Source organism: Mesocricetus auratus, unplaced genomic scaffold, assembly GCF_017639785.1.
Source record: "Mesocricetus auratus isolate SY011 unplaced genomic scaffold, BCM_Maur_2.0 Super-Scaffold_100020, whole genome shotgun sequence".
NCBI lineage: Eukaryota > Metazoa > Chordata > Mammalia > Rodentia > Cricetidae > Mesocricetus > Mesocricetus auratus.
In genome coordinates this window covers 23,018,234-23,037,620 of record NW_024429201.1, presented here as the reverse complement: position 1 = coordinate 23,037,620, position 19,387 = coordinate 23,018,234, and the positions used below count along the sequence as shown (strand labels likewise).

The window sequence follows — 19,387 nt, the reverse complement described above, 5'->3', positions numbered from 1 at the left end:
CAGCTGAGGCAAAGAATGAGAATGTGATCTACTCAGGTTCCCACTATGGAATCTGCCAAGTCTGGCTGATGGCAGTGACTCCTTTTGGAGAGGTGGGGAGTAGGGACCGATAAATGATTATGAAATGTATGGTTTGAACCTGAAGTGTTTCCCATTGAGATACCAGTACGCATCTCAAACTCTTGTTCCCTAGACAGTGGTGCTATTTTGGGAGACTGTGGACCCTTTAAAAGATGAGATGTGTCTGCAAAAAGTGGGTCCCTGGGTTGAAGGTTATAGTCATCTAGTGCCTGCCTCTCTGTTTCATGGCCTGCTTTGATGTGAACAGTCCGTGACACTGGTCCAGCTACCACAAGCCATGTTGCTCCATCTTGCCCTCTCTGCCAGGATGGGCTGAAGTTCTCTGAAGCCATTTTCCTCCTGTAGGTTATCTTTGTCAGGCATCATGGTAACAATAATGTAAAAGTAGTACAGGAACTCACTGGAATAAATAATTATAATAAGTAAAAGGGAAAGGTAGAAAGGAGAAGGTAAAAGAACAAATAAATCATCTGAAAGTGGATAGCCAAGGATTTTTATTTCTCAGTGGGCAGTGCTGGGGACCAAGTCCAGGAAGGACCTCAAGCATTCAAGTCAAGCCCCAGCCCCAGCCCCCAAGGTTCTCCAACATCCTAGTTACCACACAACTCAGCTTCCCTGGATCTGTGAACTTCAAACCTGGCAAATGTTCTGGAAGAAGTGAGGTCTGATGCCTAACAAACCCAATGTACTTCCTCCTCCTCACCTCCCCGCCAGCCTCCCACAGGACAGTCAACTGACCCAGGCAGTACACTACAGTTGAAGCCAGGCATAACATATCAAGACATTTCCAGTGGTTCCTTCCCATTTACCTGGCACTAAACCCTTCAGAGCAGCAGCAATGGCAATGACCAAGTTAACCCTGGAAGACTAAATGAGGCAGGAGAAGACTCGCTAGCTATAGAATGATGGCTCGGATATGCTGATGACAACTGCAAGATCACTGTAAGGACAAAACATACAACACAGAAACCCAAACCCTCTCCAGCCTTATTTGGAAACACTAATAAGAATACAAGAGTTAAGGGAACATCTACAAGGATTAATTTGATCCCTAACCAAATCAATAGACAGAACTCGATGTCCTCAGAAAAGACTAAAAAATTTTCATATCCTCAAAGGAGAAAGAGATAGGAGTATAGATACTCTTTGCATTGAAGGGGAAAGAGAGCTGGGGGGGAGGGGGATAGAAAGACAAATGAAGCAATGATGCATGAAGGGGATTCCACCAATGCTACCCACCACTAGAGGCATGACCATGAGCTCCATTCTGGGTACACACAGGTCCATATAAAATTATTTAACCATTTGAGAATGCACTTTCCCAACCACATGTTGCAAATGAGAGCACACAAAAATTGAAATAACTTGCTTGGGATCCACAGGAGAAAGCAAACCTAAACTCAAGATGAAATGTCCACTCTTTACTTTAAAACTCACTGATTGGTCATGGAAATGAGTGCCCCCTTTAGATAAAAAGTAGAAAAAAGACATACTGAGCTAAACCTATAACAAATGAATTCATTGAGTATCTTCCAGATTCCAAAGGGCAGGGTACTGGCTAGATTCCTAAGTAATTAAAATATATTATCAAATGCAAATCAAATCAGTGTAGCATGAGTCAACAGCAGGAAATATATTATTAACATTACTTAAAAATTGAACTTATATTGCCAATCAAATATGAGAGCTGGACAAAATCATCAAGAACTAAGCTACTTTAGTTGAACTGTGGCCCCTCATACATATGCCAAGCCAGTCCCTCCTACTGAGCTACAGTCTGATCCTTCTAGCCCCATTGATTTAGGTTCAGTTTGGGGCAAAGTCCTCCTACCTTGACCAAGCTAGTTCTGAACTCCTGGGCTCAACTGATCTTCTACTTTAGCTTCCTGCATAGCTTGCCTGCAAATGCACATGACCACAAGCATCTAGATTTCGGTTGTTGGGCTTTTTGTTGTTGTTTATTTGTTTTCATATTTTGGAGGTGGTCACAATCAGCGAGAGAGCCAGACTGCCCTCAGAACCTTGGCAGTCCTTCAGCTTCAGTATGAGATTGCCTTTGTAAGCCACTGCATCCAACTCCATTATTGTTAATAATTTATTTTTTTGTATTTTACATACATTGGTGTTTTATTTACATGTATGTCTGTTTCAAACACACATACAGGGTGTCAGATCCTCTGGGATAGGAATTACAGACAATCGTGAGCCACTCTGTGGGTGCTGGGAATTGAACTCTGATCTTCTGGAAGCCAGTGCTCTGAACCCATGAGCCATCTCTCCAGTTCCCATTACTCCAATTTTTAAAAAAATATACAAAAATGTCTTCCTTCAGTAGGAACAGAAAAATGAAAACAGTTAGAAGCTTTCTCACCCTAATTAAGGAGTTCATATCTGTAACCCAGCACTCAGGAGACTGACAAAGTAGAAATATAAGGTCCATGTCAACTTGAACTGCATAGCAAGACTCTGCCTCTCCCCCAGAAAAATAAACAAAACAAAATACACTTTCCTCTCTGCCCATCCTGCATAGTAAAACCTTGTCTTTAAAGAAATAAAGAAAGAAAGAGCTAGTTTATCTCCTTTGGGAATCTCAAGCTAAAGTCATAAGAATACCCTCTATATTTCATCAATAGCAAAAAATGAACACTATCTGTCATTTTCCTTCAAGGTGTGGGGCCTAGGTACACTTGTATCCTTATATCTGTCCAAGTTATCTCTGCTAGCATATTAAAAAATTCTTAAAACTGTGAGCAAATGAATGAAAACAGTCTGAGTTATCTAGAGGAAAAAGCAAACACATCCTAATACTTATTGTCCATGGTCTACCCTCCAGTTCAATGCCTTCCTCCAGCAAGGCCCATCCACTAAACCCCTCAAACAGCAGCCCCAACTGGGGACCAAGTGTTCAAATACGTGAGCCTATGGGGAATGTTCTCATTCAAACCACCACACACTGTCTCCAGCAGTACCTCTTCCCTGGCAAATCACTGGGCAGCCAGTCCACAAAGACAGATATTTTCCCCTCTGTGTCACATTCCTCAGAAGAGAGCAAAGCAACCTTAAAGCCACACTGAAACAAATGCTGTACAATAACCACAAACCTGTATGGAAGTCAATGCTTAGGATGGGACACCGTACATCTGTGTGCTCAAGTAAAACAGACGGTATAAACAAAGTATTATGTAGGGGACCCACGTTTACACTTACTTGGCAAAAACCTGCAAACACAGTGAAGAGAGTAATAGAATACTGGAAATAGCTTTTCACTCTTCTAATGTTCCAGGGCATCGGTATCACCTGGAAAGATTATTAAAACTTGGAGAGTCGGGGGTGTAAGCCCAGAACTTCTATAGGCTAGGGAAGGACAGGCACCTGCCTTTTCACCAAGTTCCCAAATAATATTCTACTACTGCTACTCCAGCCAAGTGCTTTGGGAAACCACTGCACTGATGGAGATGCTCCCATGACAAAGACAGGCCATGTGCAATACATGATTGTAAAAATGACACTTTAACCTAGCCAAATGACCAAGAAGCAATACATGGTTATCAAGTCAAAGGAGAATGCTGCTAAATCTGGTACAATCTGTGGGTCTCTTGACAAAGAAAGTGTAACTATTGACAAGTTCCCCAGTCAACCGCCAATAAGCAAGCTACATACATGGCCTCAGTCATTCTTCAATCAAACCAGGACGTTGATCATGAGGAGGCAATGACCACCCGTGGAATGTGAGAGGTGAAAATTGCCCCCAGGTAATGCTGAGAATGAGGAAACAAGAAGAGGAAGAAACCTTATCCCCTGATAACCTAGCTATCAAGATCCATGCCCACTCTAACTAGGCATGTTTTCCTTACCTGTTCTCAGAGAATTCACTTACCTTCAGCAAAGCCATCTAGCAATGCTGCCCATCCTAAAGGTACTCCCAAACTAGAGGACCTTGGACAGTGCGTACCTCGTGCACACACTCACAATTAACCCCATACCAACTCCCTGTTTACTGCACTACTCGCTCACGAACATTTTGTTTAAAAAAAAATGAGTATCTAGTCGGGTGGTGGTGGCACACACCCTTATCCTAGCACTCGGGAGGGAGAGGCAGGTGGATCTCTGTGAGTTCAAAGCCAGCCTAGTCTACAAGAGCTAGTTCAGGATAGCCTCCAAAGCCACAGAGGAAACCCTGTCTTGAAAAACCAAAAAAAGAGTATCTCGAAGTTCAGAAAGATACATCTTAACCACAAACTGGGGGACTGGAGAGATGGTTCAGCAGTTAAGAGTACTGACTGCTCTTCCAGAGGACCTGGGTTCAATTCCCAGTGCCCGCATGGCAACTAACAACTGCCTGTAACTCCAGATCTGACACCCTCACACAGACATACATGCAGACAAAACACCAATGCACATAAAGTAAAAATAAATGAATTATACTAAGAAAAGGGATAGCACAAACAGACCTTAACTGCCTATAAAAGACTCCATGATGTGTCCTCTTCCAGGTACTTCTTGACTCTTCAGCATATATCCACAATAATCATAAATCCCGGCAAAGTATTCTCACAACAAATACACCTGAATACCTTTCAGCTTTGCCCGTGACCTACCTGAAGGTCTTTTTCAAATTCAGAATCATCAGGAAAGCCCTTTTATTGCTCCGCCCCACTGCTCACATACTATCACTTCCACAGAACTTGAAAATGCACTAGAAAGGGCTATTCCTTATCTCTAAGCCTTCCTTCCTTCTGACGGGGTCTTATGTAGCTCAGGCTGGCCTCACACTCCTAAGTAGCTGAGGATGGCCTTGAACTTCTGATGTTTCTGCCTCACTTTTCAAGAGCTGAGATTACAGGGACCTGCTTTATGCAGTGCTGGGGACCGAACTCGAGGCATCACACATGCTTGGCATTCATTCTATTGACCGAGCTATATCCCCAGTCCTCGGATTTTCTTATAAGTTATAACTAGATATGTCCTCTTCACCCACAATGTTTTGTGCATATGAGATAGATGCTCAAGTAATTGAAAAAAAACCTACAATTTGCTTAGCCCTGTGATCCAGGAACCATACATGAATCAGGTCTACAGTTCAAGGTGCTGGAGGACACCCCAAGGCCACTCAATCAGGGGTGGAAGTCAGCATTCGGACCCAAATCTATTCTTTGCAGCTCTTGCCATTCCTGTCATACTAGGCTGCCTCCGAAGAGGGACAGATAAAACAGAGGAATAAAGTGAGAGTGGCAGCTTGCCGGTCAGCCAGCCACCCTTCTGCAAGTTTTTCTCATCAAATCCAGACTTCAAGGGGTGGGTGGTATATGTAATAAAAAGCATTTCACAAATTATCCTATTTAGAGCCACTGGTGCGTGCCACTAGATTATTATGGAAAAGCCTTCTTTTCACATCAGGGCCTCAGAGCCTGATGGAATGTCTTTATCTATACCCAGAATCCTTTGACAAGCCTTAATGTACTCTACGAATGTACGTCCACAAATTGCCTGTGCTTTTTCATAGGAAAGAGGAAGCACTGAAATCGACATTAAAGAATACAGCACATCTATTTTTAATAGCACCCCAATCATGACCAACAGCTGAGAGAGGCAGAAAGGAGTGACCGACCTCCCCCACACACACCCACACACCCACACACACAACTCAGGTGTGGCATCTTGGCAAATGGTGAGGAAAGACTCCAGAGTTTAGCCATGTTGCTTCAAGTTGCCCCTGTCACCAACTAGCTTCTGTGAGAATTCAATCCCAGAAAAGGTAATACTGAGCAGATAGGAACTTACACATTTTTAAAAGGCACCCAAGTTTTAGTTAGGTCACAAGCCTTAATTCCATAGGCCATGGAAATTGCCTGCTCTGGAAATGAGTGACCTTTGCTTCTCCACTGGTTACCCTGGAGACTGAGCAAGCGTTAGTGCTGCTTGCATAGGAGCCTTGAACCAAAGGGAGCTGCTGTAAAGGTTATGGAGGGCTAGGGTATAGATCAGTGGAAGAGCACAGACAATGCCTGGGGTTTGGTTCCCAGCACCATGCACACAAAAGAAGCTTCTAGAGTAGGTGAGTAAGGCAAAGCGACACCTCCCTAGAGAAAAGAAGGTTAGCTAACACTCCAAATAACATGAACTTTGAAAGCAAACTTGGCCTTACAAACTTAAACTCTCCCAAACAAGTCATTCAGCATGTGTAATTAAAGTTAAAAGCACACTAAAATAACACTTTAGCTGCTGACCTTCGGGAGATCAACCAAAACACGAGAACATAAAGGAGTAAGTAGCTTGACTTTCTGTCTGTGGAGACAGCATCACAGGGCAGCATCGCACACATTCTCCTGCCTCCCAGATGAAAGCACAGTGAGTTAGAGCTACCAGCAACAGAGGCAGAGTCACCGCCCTCTCGCACAGCGGTATTGGCTACTTGAGGACTTACATTTCTCCATGTCAGATGGGTAAATGTAAAGCATTAGCTGCTTTAACCCCCTCAACAGTTCAGTTCCCAGGTGACTTAGAAGCCACACATGCCAACCAGACTCATGACAAGAGCATTGCTCAAAAATTCAACATTATCAGCTAAAGCTTTCCAACGGGGGGGGGGGGGTTATAATGTCCTTGTGTGTGTTTGTTCATGGGTTGCCTGCACACGTCAACCTCGGGTGTTGCTCTTAGAAGCCATCCACCTTCTTTTTGAGATGGGTATCTCCCTGGGACCTGGGGCTCTCTGACTAGGATAGGCTGGCTCAGCAGTGAGCCTCAAGGACTTTCCGCCTCCCCAGCACCGTGACTATAAGGGTGCACTGCCACCACATCCGGATAGTGTCTTCTTTATCTGACAAGGCTACAGGGATAGATATCAGACCTTCATGCTAGTCAGACAGGTCCTTCACTGACGTAGTCAGACAGGTCCTTCACTGACGTAGTTATGTAGCTATCTCTCTGACCTTTATGCTGAACTTTTTTCTTTTTAAGATCTTGCTATGGCCAGGCGGTGGTGGCACACCCCTTTAATCCCAGTACTCGGGAGGCAGAGGCAGGAGGATCTCTGTGAGTTGGAGGCTGGGCTGGACGGATAGCCTCCAAAACAATACAGAGAAACCCTGTCTCGTAAAAACCAAAAAAAAAAAAAAAAAAAAAAAAAGATCTTGCTATGTAGCTCAGACTAGCCTTGAGATCTTCACACAGTCCACGTTGACCTCAAAATCATAATCATCCTGCCTTGGCCTTGAGTATTGGAATGACAAGCTTGTATCACTCACTACACTTGATTGATGCTCCACTTTTCTAAAGGCAGCAAACATGGACACATTGGTCACTATTATTTTTACAATGTAACTCACGAGAAGGACCTGTGTTTTTCAGAGTAGAAATCCATCATTCTTGCCATAAATACAATCAGTAGTAGTGGCCCAGAATGCCACTTCAATGTTGATTAGATTGCTGTAGGTGACAGGGGGCATCTTTTGCTTTCACTGGCCTTTTTAACTCTCAAGTAATTACCCAGAGTAAAACTTTGGACAGATCATGGTGGCCAGTGGATTTTGGAAGTACTCAGCAGATATATTATAATCCATTACAATAGCAGAAAACGTATTGTAAATTGTGCCTAAGCATCTGTGTTGTTTAAACGTGTGTCTATATCTGTGTCTATGTTTGCAAACATACGGCTGCTCTCTCTCTCCTCTCTGATTGCTCCTCAGTATTGCATTACTGCAGTGACGGTTCAGCATTGTCCTGTTTGTGTCACATCACATGGCTTTGCAGCCTTCGGGAGAACACGACTAGAGATAACAGGAATTAAATGGAAATCGTCTATATCATTCTAATTCAGTGCACACCTGTGTCCAAATTAGGATGCCCTCAGCAGTCTGTCAGAAATCTGAGATGGTTTGCAGCTACCATGTAGAGTCTACTGACAAATCCCTCAAGTACAACTTAGGATGTGGTATTTTACAGACATGTACCTGGAGGGGAGGAGTTAAGAATTACTGACTGTAGAAACAGTTCGGGAGATAGAGGGCAGAAAAGCCCACACTTGAAACAAGGAAAACAGCTTAATTCAAACAACCTAAAGGTTGCTTTTCAATTATATAATACTCACAAAGACAGAATTTTCAGCACCAAACTGACATCAGAACAAACTATTTATGCTTATTTCTTTTAAGTCTTGGGATACAACCTGTGTTGTAGAGCTGGAAGCCTCCTAAATAAACTTACCTGCTTATCAAACCAGTAAGCAAGAAAAGGCATGCCCTATAACACAACGTGAGGACAACTCTGCTGCCCTTCCTAACACGGTGTTCAGCCTTGACAAGGGGCCCAGAAAACCAACAACTCATATACCAAACCAGGCCCTTCTAGATAAATAGTCAAAGAGTTCCTTAACACCAAGGTATATTCTGCTAGATTTCCTGTGTGTGTGTGTGTGTGTGTGTGTGTGTGTGTGTGTGTGTGTGTGTTTATCTGTGGTCAGATAACAACTTGGAGGAGTTGGTTCTCTCCTTCCACCATGTGGGTCCTGGGAATTGGACACAGGTCATCAAGTACCCTTACTGGCTGAGCCATCAAATCATCAGCTCTAGATATCATTTTTTTAAAGTATACTGTAAACATATTCTAAACAGGAACATGCTATCATAAGTACTATTTAAACGGTATAACTGGCTACTGTATTAAAGCCTTCATATTTCATCATAGTGTGGTTAACACATAAGCACATAGTCCCTCCCCATTTTGACCATGTTGAGACATAGGAGGACAGCACTTGACAAGCCCAGGGAAGGTAAATCGCTCCAACAATGGCACTCTACCCTGCAACGCCAGATTAGCACAAAAAGTTGGAGGAAGATTTCCAAGGGAAGAGACTCCAGAGAGCAGCTTCAGGCTTGCCAGATCTATGCTGCCTTGATTGGTCTTTTAAGACACGCTGAAGCAACAGGCTGATTCAATAAAAAAAAAAAAAAAACCAGGCACCACCTCAGATACCCATGCAGGAACGAATGGAAAGGCTGCATTCCTGGGCCACATTCATCACCTCTGCACCAGGCATCACTAGCAAGGGATAACGCAGACCATGTGATGCCCAACCAGGTTAAATGTGTGCTCACCTAGTGTGCAGACTTCATAGTCATCTTACTGCTCCACACAGAAACCACCTTATGTTCGAGAGCTTGTCACGTGAGAGGACTTCCAAAGGCCTGAGGTTGCCACTGCACCACCAGATGAGCGCAGGGCTCCTCCTCCAGCCCTGGGAGCTCTCTGTGTGGTTTACCAACAGCAAAAGGGCCCAGGCTACAAAACGCTGGGTCTCACTGAATGCATTTTCTCACTTTACAGAAGCTGCAGCTGCTCCTTCTTGCCGTCACAAGGAGAAAAAAAGAACCTCCCACCCCTGACAGTCCACTCCAAGACTGGAATGTGTGTGTGTGTGTGTGTGTGTGTGTGTGTGTGTGTGTGTGTGTGTGTAAATGAATGATTTAGGAAGTTGGGACCCTCTTCCAAAAATTTCATCTGTGTCCCTACCAAACACTCCAAACCACATGAACACACTAACTCTGCTGAAGAAATCACCACCTTAACCTAAGCCTAGTACTTCTGCTACCAAGGCCAATCTAAGCAAAAGATTAACCCATGGTTCTCAGCCATGGGTTTGCTGACAGGGCCAACCCTGGAGAAAAAGCCAGCTTTCTGTTTGTTTTAAAGGAAATACTCCCTAGCACATATTTAGGACTCTGAACTCTGTACACGGGACCACGTGGTTGTTGATAATCTGGCTCCCTCTTGTTAGGCAAAGCCACCTCTTTCTGCCGGCAGCCCGGGTAACCGACACCACCACCTTCAAGTCAAACAGGCTCCCAGTTCATCCTCACAGAAATCCTCCCGCGCGCGAGATCGGGGGCGGGGAGAGCCGCCAAGAGTGTAGCCGGGGACAGGACATGTTCCTGTGGGCTTTGGCTGGAAGGGCCTCACACCTGAGGGGCCCAAAGTGGCTCTAGCTGCTCAGGTTGAGGCCCATAAGAGGCTAGGAGGAGGAGAAGCCTGCCCTTCAGGGAAGTGTCTTCACCTCTGCAGAGCGCGCGGGCACAGTACTTGCCGGGCCCACCTGTAGCCAAGCAAACAAACTTTCCGCCCCTTACGGGTGGGAAGCTTCAGGCCCTACGCCACCCGCCGGCCCTAGCAGGCAGTGCCAGGAGCTAGGCGGGCTCCTCACCTGACACCCCTAAACCACAATCTGGTCTGCGCCCGCGCCGCTGAGGCTTGCGGGGTGGAGGGACGTGCCTGGAAGCCGCGGTTAGGAATTCGAAGCACAGGGGCGGAAATAGGCGCTCTGCTCCTTTGCAATCCCACTTCCCAACTTTGCCAGCCGCTGCCCCTCCGCGGCGTGCACTCGGCCCCCCTCGGCCTCCCCAACGCCGTCCCAGGGAGAGGGGTGCCCAAGATCAGCGAGAGCCCGCGCACTCACAGCCATAGCGGGGCCGTTGCAGCGACGGCAACTCTTCGTGCGGCATCCTGCGCTGCTCCGGGGGCCCTCCCGGGGCGCGCCCCCCGTGGCTCCCCTCGCTGGCCAGGCTCGCCGGCTCCGCGCCCCGCGGGCGCTCTCCGATCCCGCCTCCGGCTGCCCTCGCCCGGCTTTCCCGAGCTGGCCGACCGGCTCCTTCGATGCTCCTTCGCCCGTGCCCGCGGCGGACGCGTCTTGCTGACACCGGGGCAAAAGTGAACTCTCTCCTCCCTCGCTCGCTCGTCCGCCCGCCCGCGGGCCCGCGCCGCCTCCTCCAGCAGGTTTCCTTTCTCCTCCCGCCCGGCCCCGTTATTCACCGCGGTGGGAGCGCGCCGCCGAGCAGCGACCCCTACTGGACTCCCAGCGAAGCGCAGGGGAGCGAGGATCCGCCTCCCGGGAGAGGAAGGGGCTGCGAGGCAAGGCAGTCCAGACCCCCACAACTGGGGCCCAACGCACAGCTGGAGGGCGCCTTGGAGCGTTGGGAGGGTGGAAGTGAGCCAACGCAGGGAAGAGCAAGAAAAACCACACAAGACCACAGGCACCCTGTTCGCCTGGGTGTTGCTCAGTGACTGGGGGACAAACACTGCAGTTCCTTTTCCTCCAGGGAGGTTGCACGGAGACACCACCTCCCCCGCCAGCTTGTGACTTTTGGTCTATGAGGCATAGGATTGCCCTTTTTTTTTTTTTTAACGGTAAGGGTGAGCTCGTGCGCATACTGGAGCGGCAAGATAAAACAGTCTCCAAACAACACTCAGAACACAACTGCCAATCATCCGCCCATCCCCTCTGCCAGTGCAAAACTGTCACTCGGACCCAATCGGGGTCGCACAACCACAAACCTTTCAGGCTCAGCGTTTGAGACAGAAACCACAAGTGGCTGTTTTAAAAGCCGGGGTTTCATGCGATCGCTTGGAGCCTGGAGGAATGTGGAGCCCCTCTAAACCTGGGCTCTCGCTTTTTCACAAATTTGGGGCGGTGCGTGATCACGTGACTGGAAAAATAATGGAAAAGTATAATTTAGCTGAAGAACGGTGGTCTAGCGATACTAGTCACCTTTAATTGAGCAAGCCACAAAGAGAGGCCAGCTGTTTTCTGGGAGTTACAGTGAACTCTTGAAACTTGAAATTCAGAGTCATGGGCCACTCCCTCAGTTTCCAGTTCGGTTGGTCTGGGTTGAAGCTCCTGAACTTGCATTTCTCACAAGCCACCAGTAAGGCTAAGGCTGAGTCAGCTTATGGGTTAGATGGGCACGAAGAGTTTAGATTGGACTTGGATCTCATTGGATTTTTCTTCTTCCTGGAGTCATTGAATTCTCACCTGGTTGGAATGTGATGAAAAGGATTTTCCTCTTTCAAAAAGTAGAGATGCCTCTAATGCTATGAGGCAACTCAGAGAGAGAAATGGCCACAGTTTGAAGCAGCGATGCTAATCCCGAGGTCAGCCTGTTACGCCGGGTTCTTTCATGTCTCAAGAGACGCCATGTTGATCTCTAAAATGCAGTCTTCTCTGTGTGTCGAAAAGGAACTCATCACCAGTTTTGTGTATGAGCACAGGATTTAGGGCCTCAAGAAGTACAGAGTGCTTGTTTCTAGAGGTGGGACGAAATCACTGTACACCACCATGGCCTGAGAAGATGATAAAGCGTGGCGTCCGTCAGGCTGAGTTTGAAGAATAGGCAAGAGCTGGGTGGAGAATATCCTTTCCTAGGAGACAGACAAGGGCGGGCAGGAGACAATGGGCTGGAACCCGAGGGAGGGGAGGAGCTGGGAAGCTGTAAATAGACTGTAGAGCACTCTCTGAATGTCAGAGCAAGAACACTGAATATGGCCTTTGAAGAACCCTTGAGAGTTCATAAAGGTTTTCCGGGGTGGAATTGGTGTTTGTTTATTTCAGACAGTATCTTGCCCTGACCCTAAGCTAGTCCTCCAACTCCAGACCCCACAGCATCAACCTCCCAAGTTCTGGGGTTACTTATGAGGGTCATCACAACCACCCAGTGTTTCTTGATTTTGAGCATGAGAAATGCAGGATGTTCTAGAGGTGAGGAAAAGTGAATTCTGGAGCAGGTTGTAAAATGTATTAGAGTAAGCAAGGTGGAGATACCGATGTTGGACAGAGGGGCTAGAGCCGAAGTTATGAAAGAGGAGTCTCTGTGAGGTCAACCTCAGTAAGCATGCCAAGGGGCTGCTTTCATACAGACAGGCCCAGGGCCTTCAACACTCACAGAACAATCACACATGCTCAAAGGTGTTGTAGAATATTAGTTGAAGATGTGTTACATTCATTTATGCTGTGAAACATTTGTTTAATGATGGAGAGATGTGTTGCATTCCTTTGTTCAACTCTGTGAAGGTGTGCTACTTTGTCTAAAACACCTGGTTGGTCTAATAAAGAGCTGAAAAGTCAATAGCTAGGCAGGAGAAAGCATACGTGGAGTTGGCAGGCAGAGAAAACAAGCAAGAGAGAAGAAGAGAGATCAGAGAGTGAAAGCAGAAGGAGAGGAGGACTCCAGGGGCCAACCACCACGCTACACAGCAAGCCACGGGGCATGAAGTAAAGAAAGGTCTACAGAAAGGTAAAAGCCCAGAGGCAAAAGATAGATGGGATAATTTAAATTAAGAAAAGCTGGATAGAAACAAGCCAAGCTAAGGCCAGGAATTCATAAGTAAGACCAAGTCTCTGTATATTTATTTGGAAGCTGGGTGGCAGGCCCCAAAAGAATAAAAGAGTAAAACAGCAACAACACATAGGTCGGATAGAGTGAAATCCACTGCTGGTAGATCGTAAACACCAGGATGTAAGTGGGAAGATTATAGTTCTAAGTTCACTGGCTGCTGGCTGATGAGCTCTCTGGGGGCTCTGGGGCTCTGTGACAGCTGATGCCAATGAGAACTGAATGCTAAGAAGCAGTTCTGAGGCAGTGCTCCTGTCTTGCAAGTGGCCGAAGCCAATCTTTGCCATGTGTGTGTCTGCATTGTGCCGTGTCACAGATCGCCACACAAACCTCTCAGGAAAGAAACTCGCCTGCAGAACGCTGGGCTATTTGTTTCTAGGCTCTGATCTCAGAGTCAGGTAAATACACGACAACATGTCATCTTTCTTCATCGTTCATTGTGAGAATAGTGAAAACAAAACAAAAACCAAATAAACAAAGAGACTAGATCGTGGGGAGAAATGCTTCCTGGCTTTTGTTTGGTTTTGTTTTAGGTTTCCTTTTCTGAAAACATGTGTCTATTTAGCCCACATGTGTGTGCACGGACACTTGTGTACCATGGTGCAGGTGCGGCGGCGGTCAAAGAACAATTTGGTGACATTGGTTCTCTCTGAGCACCATGTGGGTACTGGGGATGAGCTAAGATTGTCAGGCTCGGCAGCCAGTGTCTTTACCCACTAGGCTCCAAGACACTTTTTATAACAAGGCAAGAGCACTCTTTCTTTGGTGCACTATTAAAAATAACACTGAAGAACTGCTAACCATTACCATCATCATGTTATGATTATGATTATTTGAGACATGACCTTGCTCTGTAACTCAGGTCAGTTTGGGGCTTTTGCTCCTCTTGCCTCATTCTCCCAAAGGCTGGGATTATAGGTATGTGCCACTATGGCCAACTCTAAGTAATGTTGTTCTGAGGTGGCTGAATTTTTGTTGATATTCCGTTTTAAAACCTCTTTAGTTAAAAAGTTGAAATGAGAATGAAAATGCTTGGAACGCTTTACAATTTTTTTTATTATGATACTGGAGCTTGAAACTAAGCCCTCCTCTAAGCCAGAGAAGTTCCTACCACAGAACTATAGCCCAGCCCCCTTCTTAATTTTTCACTTTGAGATGGGGTCTCGTTGCTCTGTCTAGTAGTTAAGCCGTGCCTTGCCCTCCTCAGGCAGCCCTCGTCCTTGTAATGCTCTCCCTAATCTCCTACCAGGGCTAGCCTTTTGTTTGATTTTCCTGCACAGGATCTGGCTATAGGCTGGGGCTAGCCTTAGACTCTCCATCCCTCTTCTTCAGAATAGGAAAACCTGCAACTTAAAAGGTAACCATTAGAGATTGTTTATATCAAAAGGAGACAGAAGTATGCTTGCATCAAATTTTAACATTCTGAACTCCATTTCCGAGGGATCTGACGCTCTCTTCTGACCTCCACAGGCACTACACACATGTGGTGTACAGATTTACAAGCAGGCTAAACACCCATACACATAAAATAAACATAAACAAAACTTTTAAAGAAATGATTTGATTTTCCACTAAGACAGCATTATTGGTCATTTTAACAAGCCTATCCAAAACAGTGGCTTATTGATATATTTAAGCGTGAGGCATGAAGAAACCTTAAAAGACAACCAAGGCTTTTTCAAGGGTTGGGAAGACTTGGTGTTGTTATAGTTTTCTAATTTGCCCCCCATTCCAGAAAAAGAAGGATCGTAAGAGGAAACCAGAGCTAAACTTTACTGCAATGGAGACCTCTATATCTAAACTGGGAACATGTTACAGCTCAACATCAGATTAAGAGAAAACAGAATCAGAAATGAAGGAAACTGTTGGTATTTCTGTACTATGAAACAAAAGTAGGAGTTGAAGTATTGGGAGAAAGAAAATGGCAGAGCTGGATTCCCTTAGTATTGTTTTACAGACAGGGAAACTTAGCCACAGTCTCAGTGCAAGAACAGGGCCTAATTATGCTTCCTGCTTCGTGGGGTCTCTGCCTATTGCTTTTCTTATTATACACGTTTGTTTGTCTATATATACAATATGGTTTTTGATGAAATCCTTTCCCCCTTCACTAAAGCCTATAATTTTGGACAACTTTCAAAATTTTTGTAAATGTTAAATCAGTAAAGCCTTCCAGCAATCTTTCAATCTTTCATCCCTCCCCCTTTTGCTTCGAGGATAAAGTTGCAAGCAAATCAAAGTTGGAAAGAATGTCTAAACTTGAACTTGAATGAATTAAATAAAACCATCCACAGCCTGATGATTACCCCCCCCCATTTCATAGTTTAAGACTGTCAGAGCCCCAGTGACTCTGAGAAATGAATTCTCAGGGTAGCCTGTAAATGAAGAGGCAGAGAGAAGCGCTGGTTGCCAGCTCTACCCCTTGGTCGCTCATCCCCATGACCTTGAGTCGATTTCCCCACTTGCGGTCACTACCCGGTGTAGGTTGGATTACTTGTTGATTCTTGGCCACCTTCCTTTAGAACGTGAGCATCTTTATTTTTATTTTCTTTTATTATCTACACAGGGTCTTACGATTGCAGACTGCCCTCCTACTCTATATAGCTGAGGATGAGCTTGAACTTCTGGCCCTCCTGCCTCCACCTCCTGACCACTGAAATTACAAAGCTGGGATACTGCACTCATTAGTGTTGAGGTGTGGGGATCAAATCCTGGATGTTTTGCATGCTAGGCAAGCACTCTATCTAATGAGCTGCATCCCTAGCCCCTAGAATGAGAACCCCCCCAGAAGAGAACACAAATGCAGCCCCCTACTACCACAAATTATGCTATTTCTCGAATTTGGGGAAATTGAAGAGGTCAGCACATCTGGAGTGCAATGGACAAGCCTCACTTTCGGAAAACCATCTTCTTGATCCTGGTATCTCTCCTGCCAGGTAGATGTAAGGACTTAGGCACTATGCTGGCCTGCCTGTCACCTAGCAGAAAGCACTCAGGCAGTTTTCTGGTCAGCCCAGGGTCCCATGGTTGCATGCCGGTACAAAGGACCCTTTAAAAGAAAAACCTGCGCCCACTTACACTCTCTTTCCTGCTGTTCTCCTTGGGCAGACAGGACTTTTCCTGTTTCCCTCTTCTCTTCTGTCCTCTCTCTGTCTCTGTGTCTCCTTACCTCTTTTCTCTTTCCTTCTCGCCTTCCTTCCCTTTCTAATAAAACTACTTACGTACGATCTTCTTCCTGGCATGTTTGTCCCTCGCATGCCATGAAATCCGCCAAGGTCCCCTACTTTATTATAACAGTAGATATGAATATAAACTTCTGGACAGCTGTGACTTGGCCTAATTCTTTACTGCTGAGCCTAGTACTTCTGGGAGTATAGTACCTACTTAGTTATTTTGTTGCAAAATCAAATGTATTAAATTCTTACATGTACCCTTTCCCCCTCTAGGAATAACTGCCACTTTCTATCCTATGAGTCTCAAAGGAAGTAAATGGTAGGACTGGGTTTGCCCAGGGCATTCTTTCCCAGCATAGAAGCCCATCTCTTGCTCCTTAGATCGATAATGTGGACTCTAGATTGTAACAAGTTCACTTCTGCCAAGCACAGACTCCCTCCCTGAAGTCACCCTTTATCTGTCATTACAAAGAACTAGGAACTGGAATCTCACTCTGGGTCCAAGCTCTCGTTCCCATTATAATTTCAGGGCTAACCCTTTAAGAATCATGTTGTCTTCTATGTGTGACTGGGGTGTCATCTGAAAGGTGCTTAGGGGGTGTGCCTCCAGATATCTATAAAGTTCTGAAGCAAACTTTCCAAACCATCTGTACCTTCCTGTTGACTATAATGCCAAGCTATCCTGATTGCTTGGGCTTCGGCAGGAGCAGGTGGCCTTAGCGTTAATTTCCCCAGCCTGACTCTCAATATCACCACCCCATCCCCCTGCAAAAGACTGTCTTCACTAACTGATGGGGAACAGATTTCCAGCTGACTGATGAGAGCTTGTATATTTTGAAAAAAGCTTCACCAGTTATATTGGAACATGGTCCATGAATGAAGTCTTAGAACTTGTGAGATAACTCCAAAGAAACAAGGCAAGTCTTGTTACCTCTCTTTCTCCATAACATGGGTTGCTTCTGGAATGTGATTTCATGCCCCACCCAGGTGTTGTGAATAGGAGTGGGTTTGCTTCAGATTACCCATGATCAAAAATGTTCCTAGCACAGGATGTCCTGATGACTGTGACTGTATAGATCCTAACCTCATGTGAACTTTGCTCAAGTCCTTGCTTAACCTTCAGAATACCTTCAGGATATAAATTGCCTGATACCCTGAATAAAGTTGGCTATTGTATGAGACTTTGGTCCACCTCATTTTTAGGCTCCATTCTCATAGGTTCACACTATCAACTAGAGCAGTAACAGTTACCAAGGAACAAAAATCAATACATGCACCAGTTTGGCAAAATGGTTAATATTTAGCAAGTGTGAGGAGTCAGCATTGTAATCCAGTAAACTTTCCACATAAGTTTTATCTACAGGGTCTGTCTCTCACCCACCTTTTGTTTCTTCACTAGGCATTGGATTGGCAAAGGTCCCACCTTGAGCAGTGTTCATAACAGTCAGGGATGCTGGGGAGGAACATTTAGAGCAAGCATTTCAGGTTGGCCATTGCTAAGGTAAAGATGTACTTTTCTGATGCTAAATAATCCCATGTCTCCTAGGGCCTCCTGTGACGCAGCCACATACAAGGGCACACATGCAAGAATGTTCATCCCATGGGAAAACTGGAAACAGCCAGTGTCATGCTGTGGCAGAGTGGATAAATATATTGTGGTATACAGCATTGGTAGATAAAACGTGACATCATTTGTGTGCAATAAACACACAAAGTGATATTACATACTATAAATTGGGATTAGGCACATAGTAAAAGTATAAAAGACAAACAGAAAGGATACACCATTTCAGAGTGGCAATTACCTCTGAGAAGTTAGGGAAGAAGATAGAAAATGCAAAGGTAGACCGTGAGCATCAAATATATAGCATTTTGTTTCCTTCTTTCTTTTCTTGAGTCAAGTTCTCCCTTTGTAGGCCAGGCTGCCTTCAAACACAAGACGATCAAATATAAATCACTGTTCCTAGCTTTTATTTTCTTTAGAGTTGCTTGTTTGCTTGCTCACATGACTCCTCCCTCTTGTTCTCCCCACCCCTATCCCATTTTCTGTTGTCTCTCTCTCTCTCTCTCTCTCTCTCTCTCTCTCTCTCTCTCTCTCTCTCTGGCTGTCTCTGTCTCTGTCTTAGGTAATGTGGTTTGAACTCAACCTCCTAAGTATCATTGAGCACCATCCTGATCCTTTTAAATTAAAAATAAGAACAGAAACAACAACACAATAAAAACTGAAGCACATACACCGTTGTATTCAGGCTGCACAAACATAGGGTGATGTTAATCTTCATTACTATTTGACTGAACTTGGAATCACCTAGGAGACCTATGTTAATTCCATTGAACAAGAATAAGACGACTACCACAATTTTTGAGTCAAATTTGAAGCAAGCTTTATTTAAAAACTGACCAGGATGGTGGACACTGACCAGGTCCATACATGGGATTCCCAGAAAATGACTCTAAATTATGTCAGGAGCTTATAAAGGCAAAACCCACAAGGCTATGGACTTCCAGACTTCATCCAATCAGGGTCAAGCATACATCCTGACATACTTCTTGCCTAGGTACCTCACACCTATGTGTGATCAAGCAGGTCCTGTGCAGTTGGGACAAGCAGCCTTGTTTATAGAAGTAAAAGTACACGGCTTGTCACATGAACCACAGCCCCCCAGCATTCCCAGAAGCTATCTGTTCTTGGGCAAGCAAAGCTTAAAGTTAGAGGCATTTGTGTTCTGCAGATCTCTGAATCACAGTAATTTAAACTTAAGACAGAACATTAGCCCTCACACATATTTCTACAGTTTGTGAAGGCATTTTCACAAAGAGAAATTTAATTAAGGAGGAAGGATCCACCCTGAATGGGAGCTGTGCCATTCCATGGGCTGGGGCCCCAAGATAAATAAAAAGGAAAATAAGAGAAGGGGCAGGCACTGTTGACTGCCTCTCTCTGCTTCCTGATTGTGGAAGCAATGCAGTCAGCCT

At 45.3% G+C, this 19,387-nt stretch overlaps 1 protein-coding gene and 1 non-coding gene across 2 annotated transcripts in view; both read right to left on the bottom strand.

Annotated features, from left to right (window-relative positions):
• The window catches only part of Iqgap2 (IQ motif containing GTPase activating protein 2), a 272,297-nt gene extending 261,444 nt beyond the window's left edge, over window positions 1–10,853 (bottom strand). Inside the window, exon 1 of the mRNA XM_040728871.1 lies at window positions 10,532–10,853. Within this exon, the coding sequence (XP_040584805.1) occupies window positions 10,532–10,577 (46 nt within the window). The 5' untranslated portion in view covers window positions 10,578–10,853. The remainder of the gene's footprint in view (window positions 1–10,531) is intronic.
• A 5,170-nt stretch (window positions 10,854–16,023) lies between these two features.
• On the bottom strand, window positions 16,024–16,182 carry LOC121133216. The gene has a single exon (XR_005870011.1). It is a non-coding gene; the product is annotated as a U1 spliceosomal RNA (small nuclear RNA).
• Window positions 16,183–19,387: the final 3,205 nt, after the last annotated feature.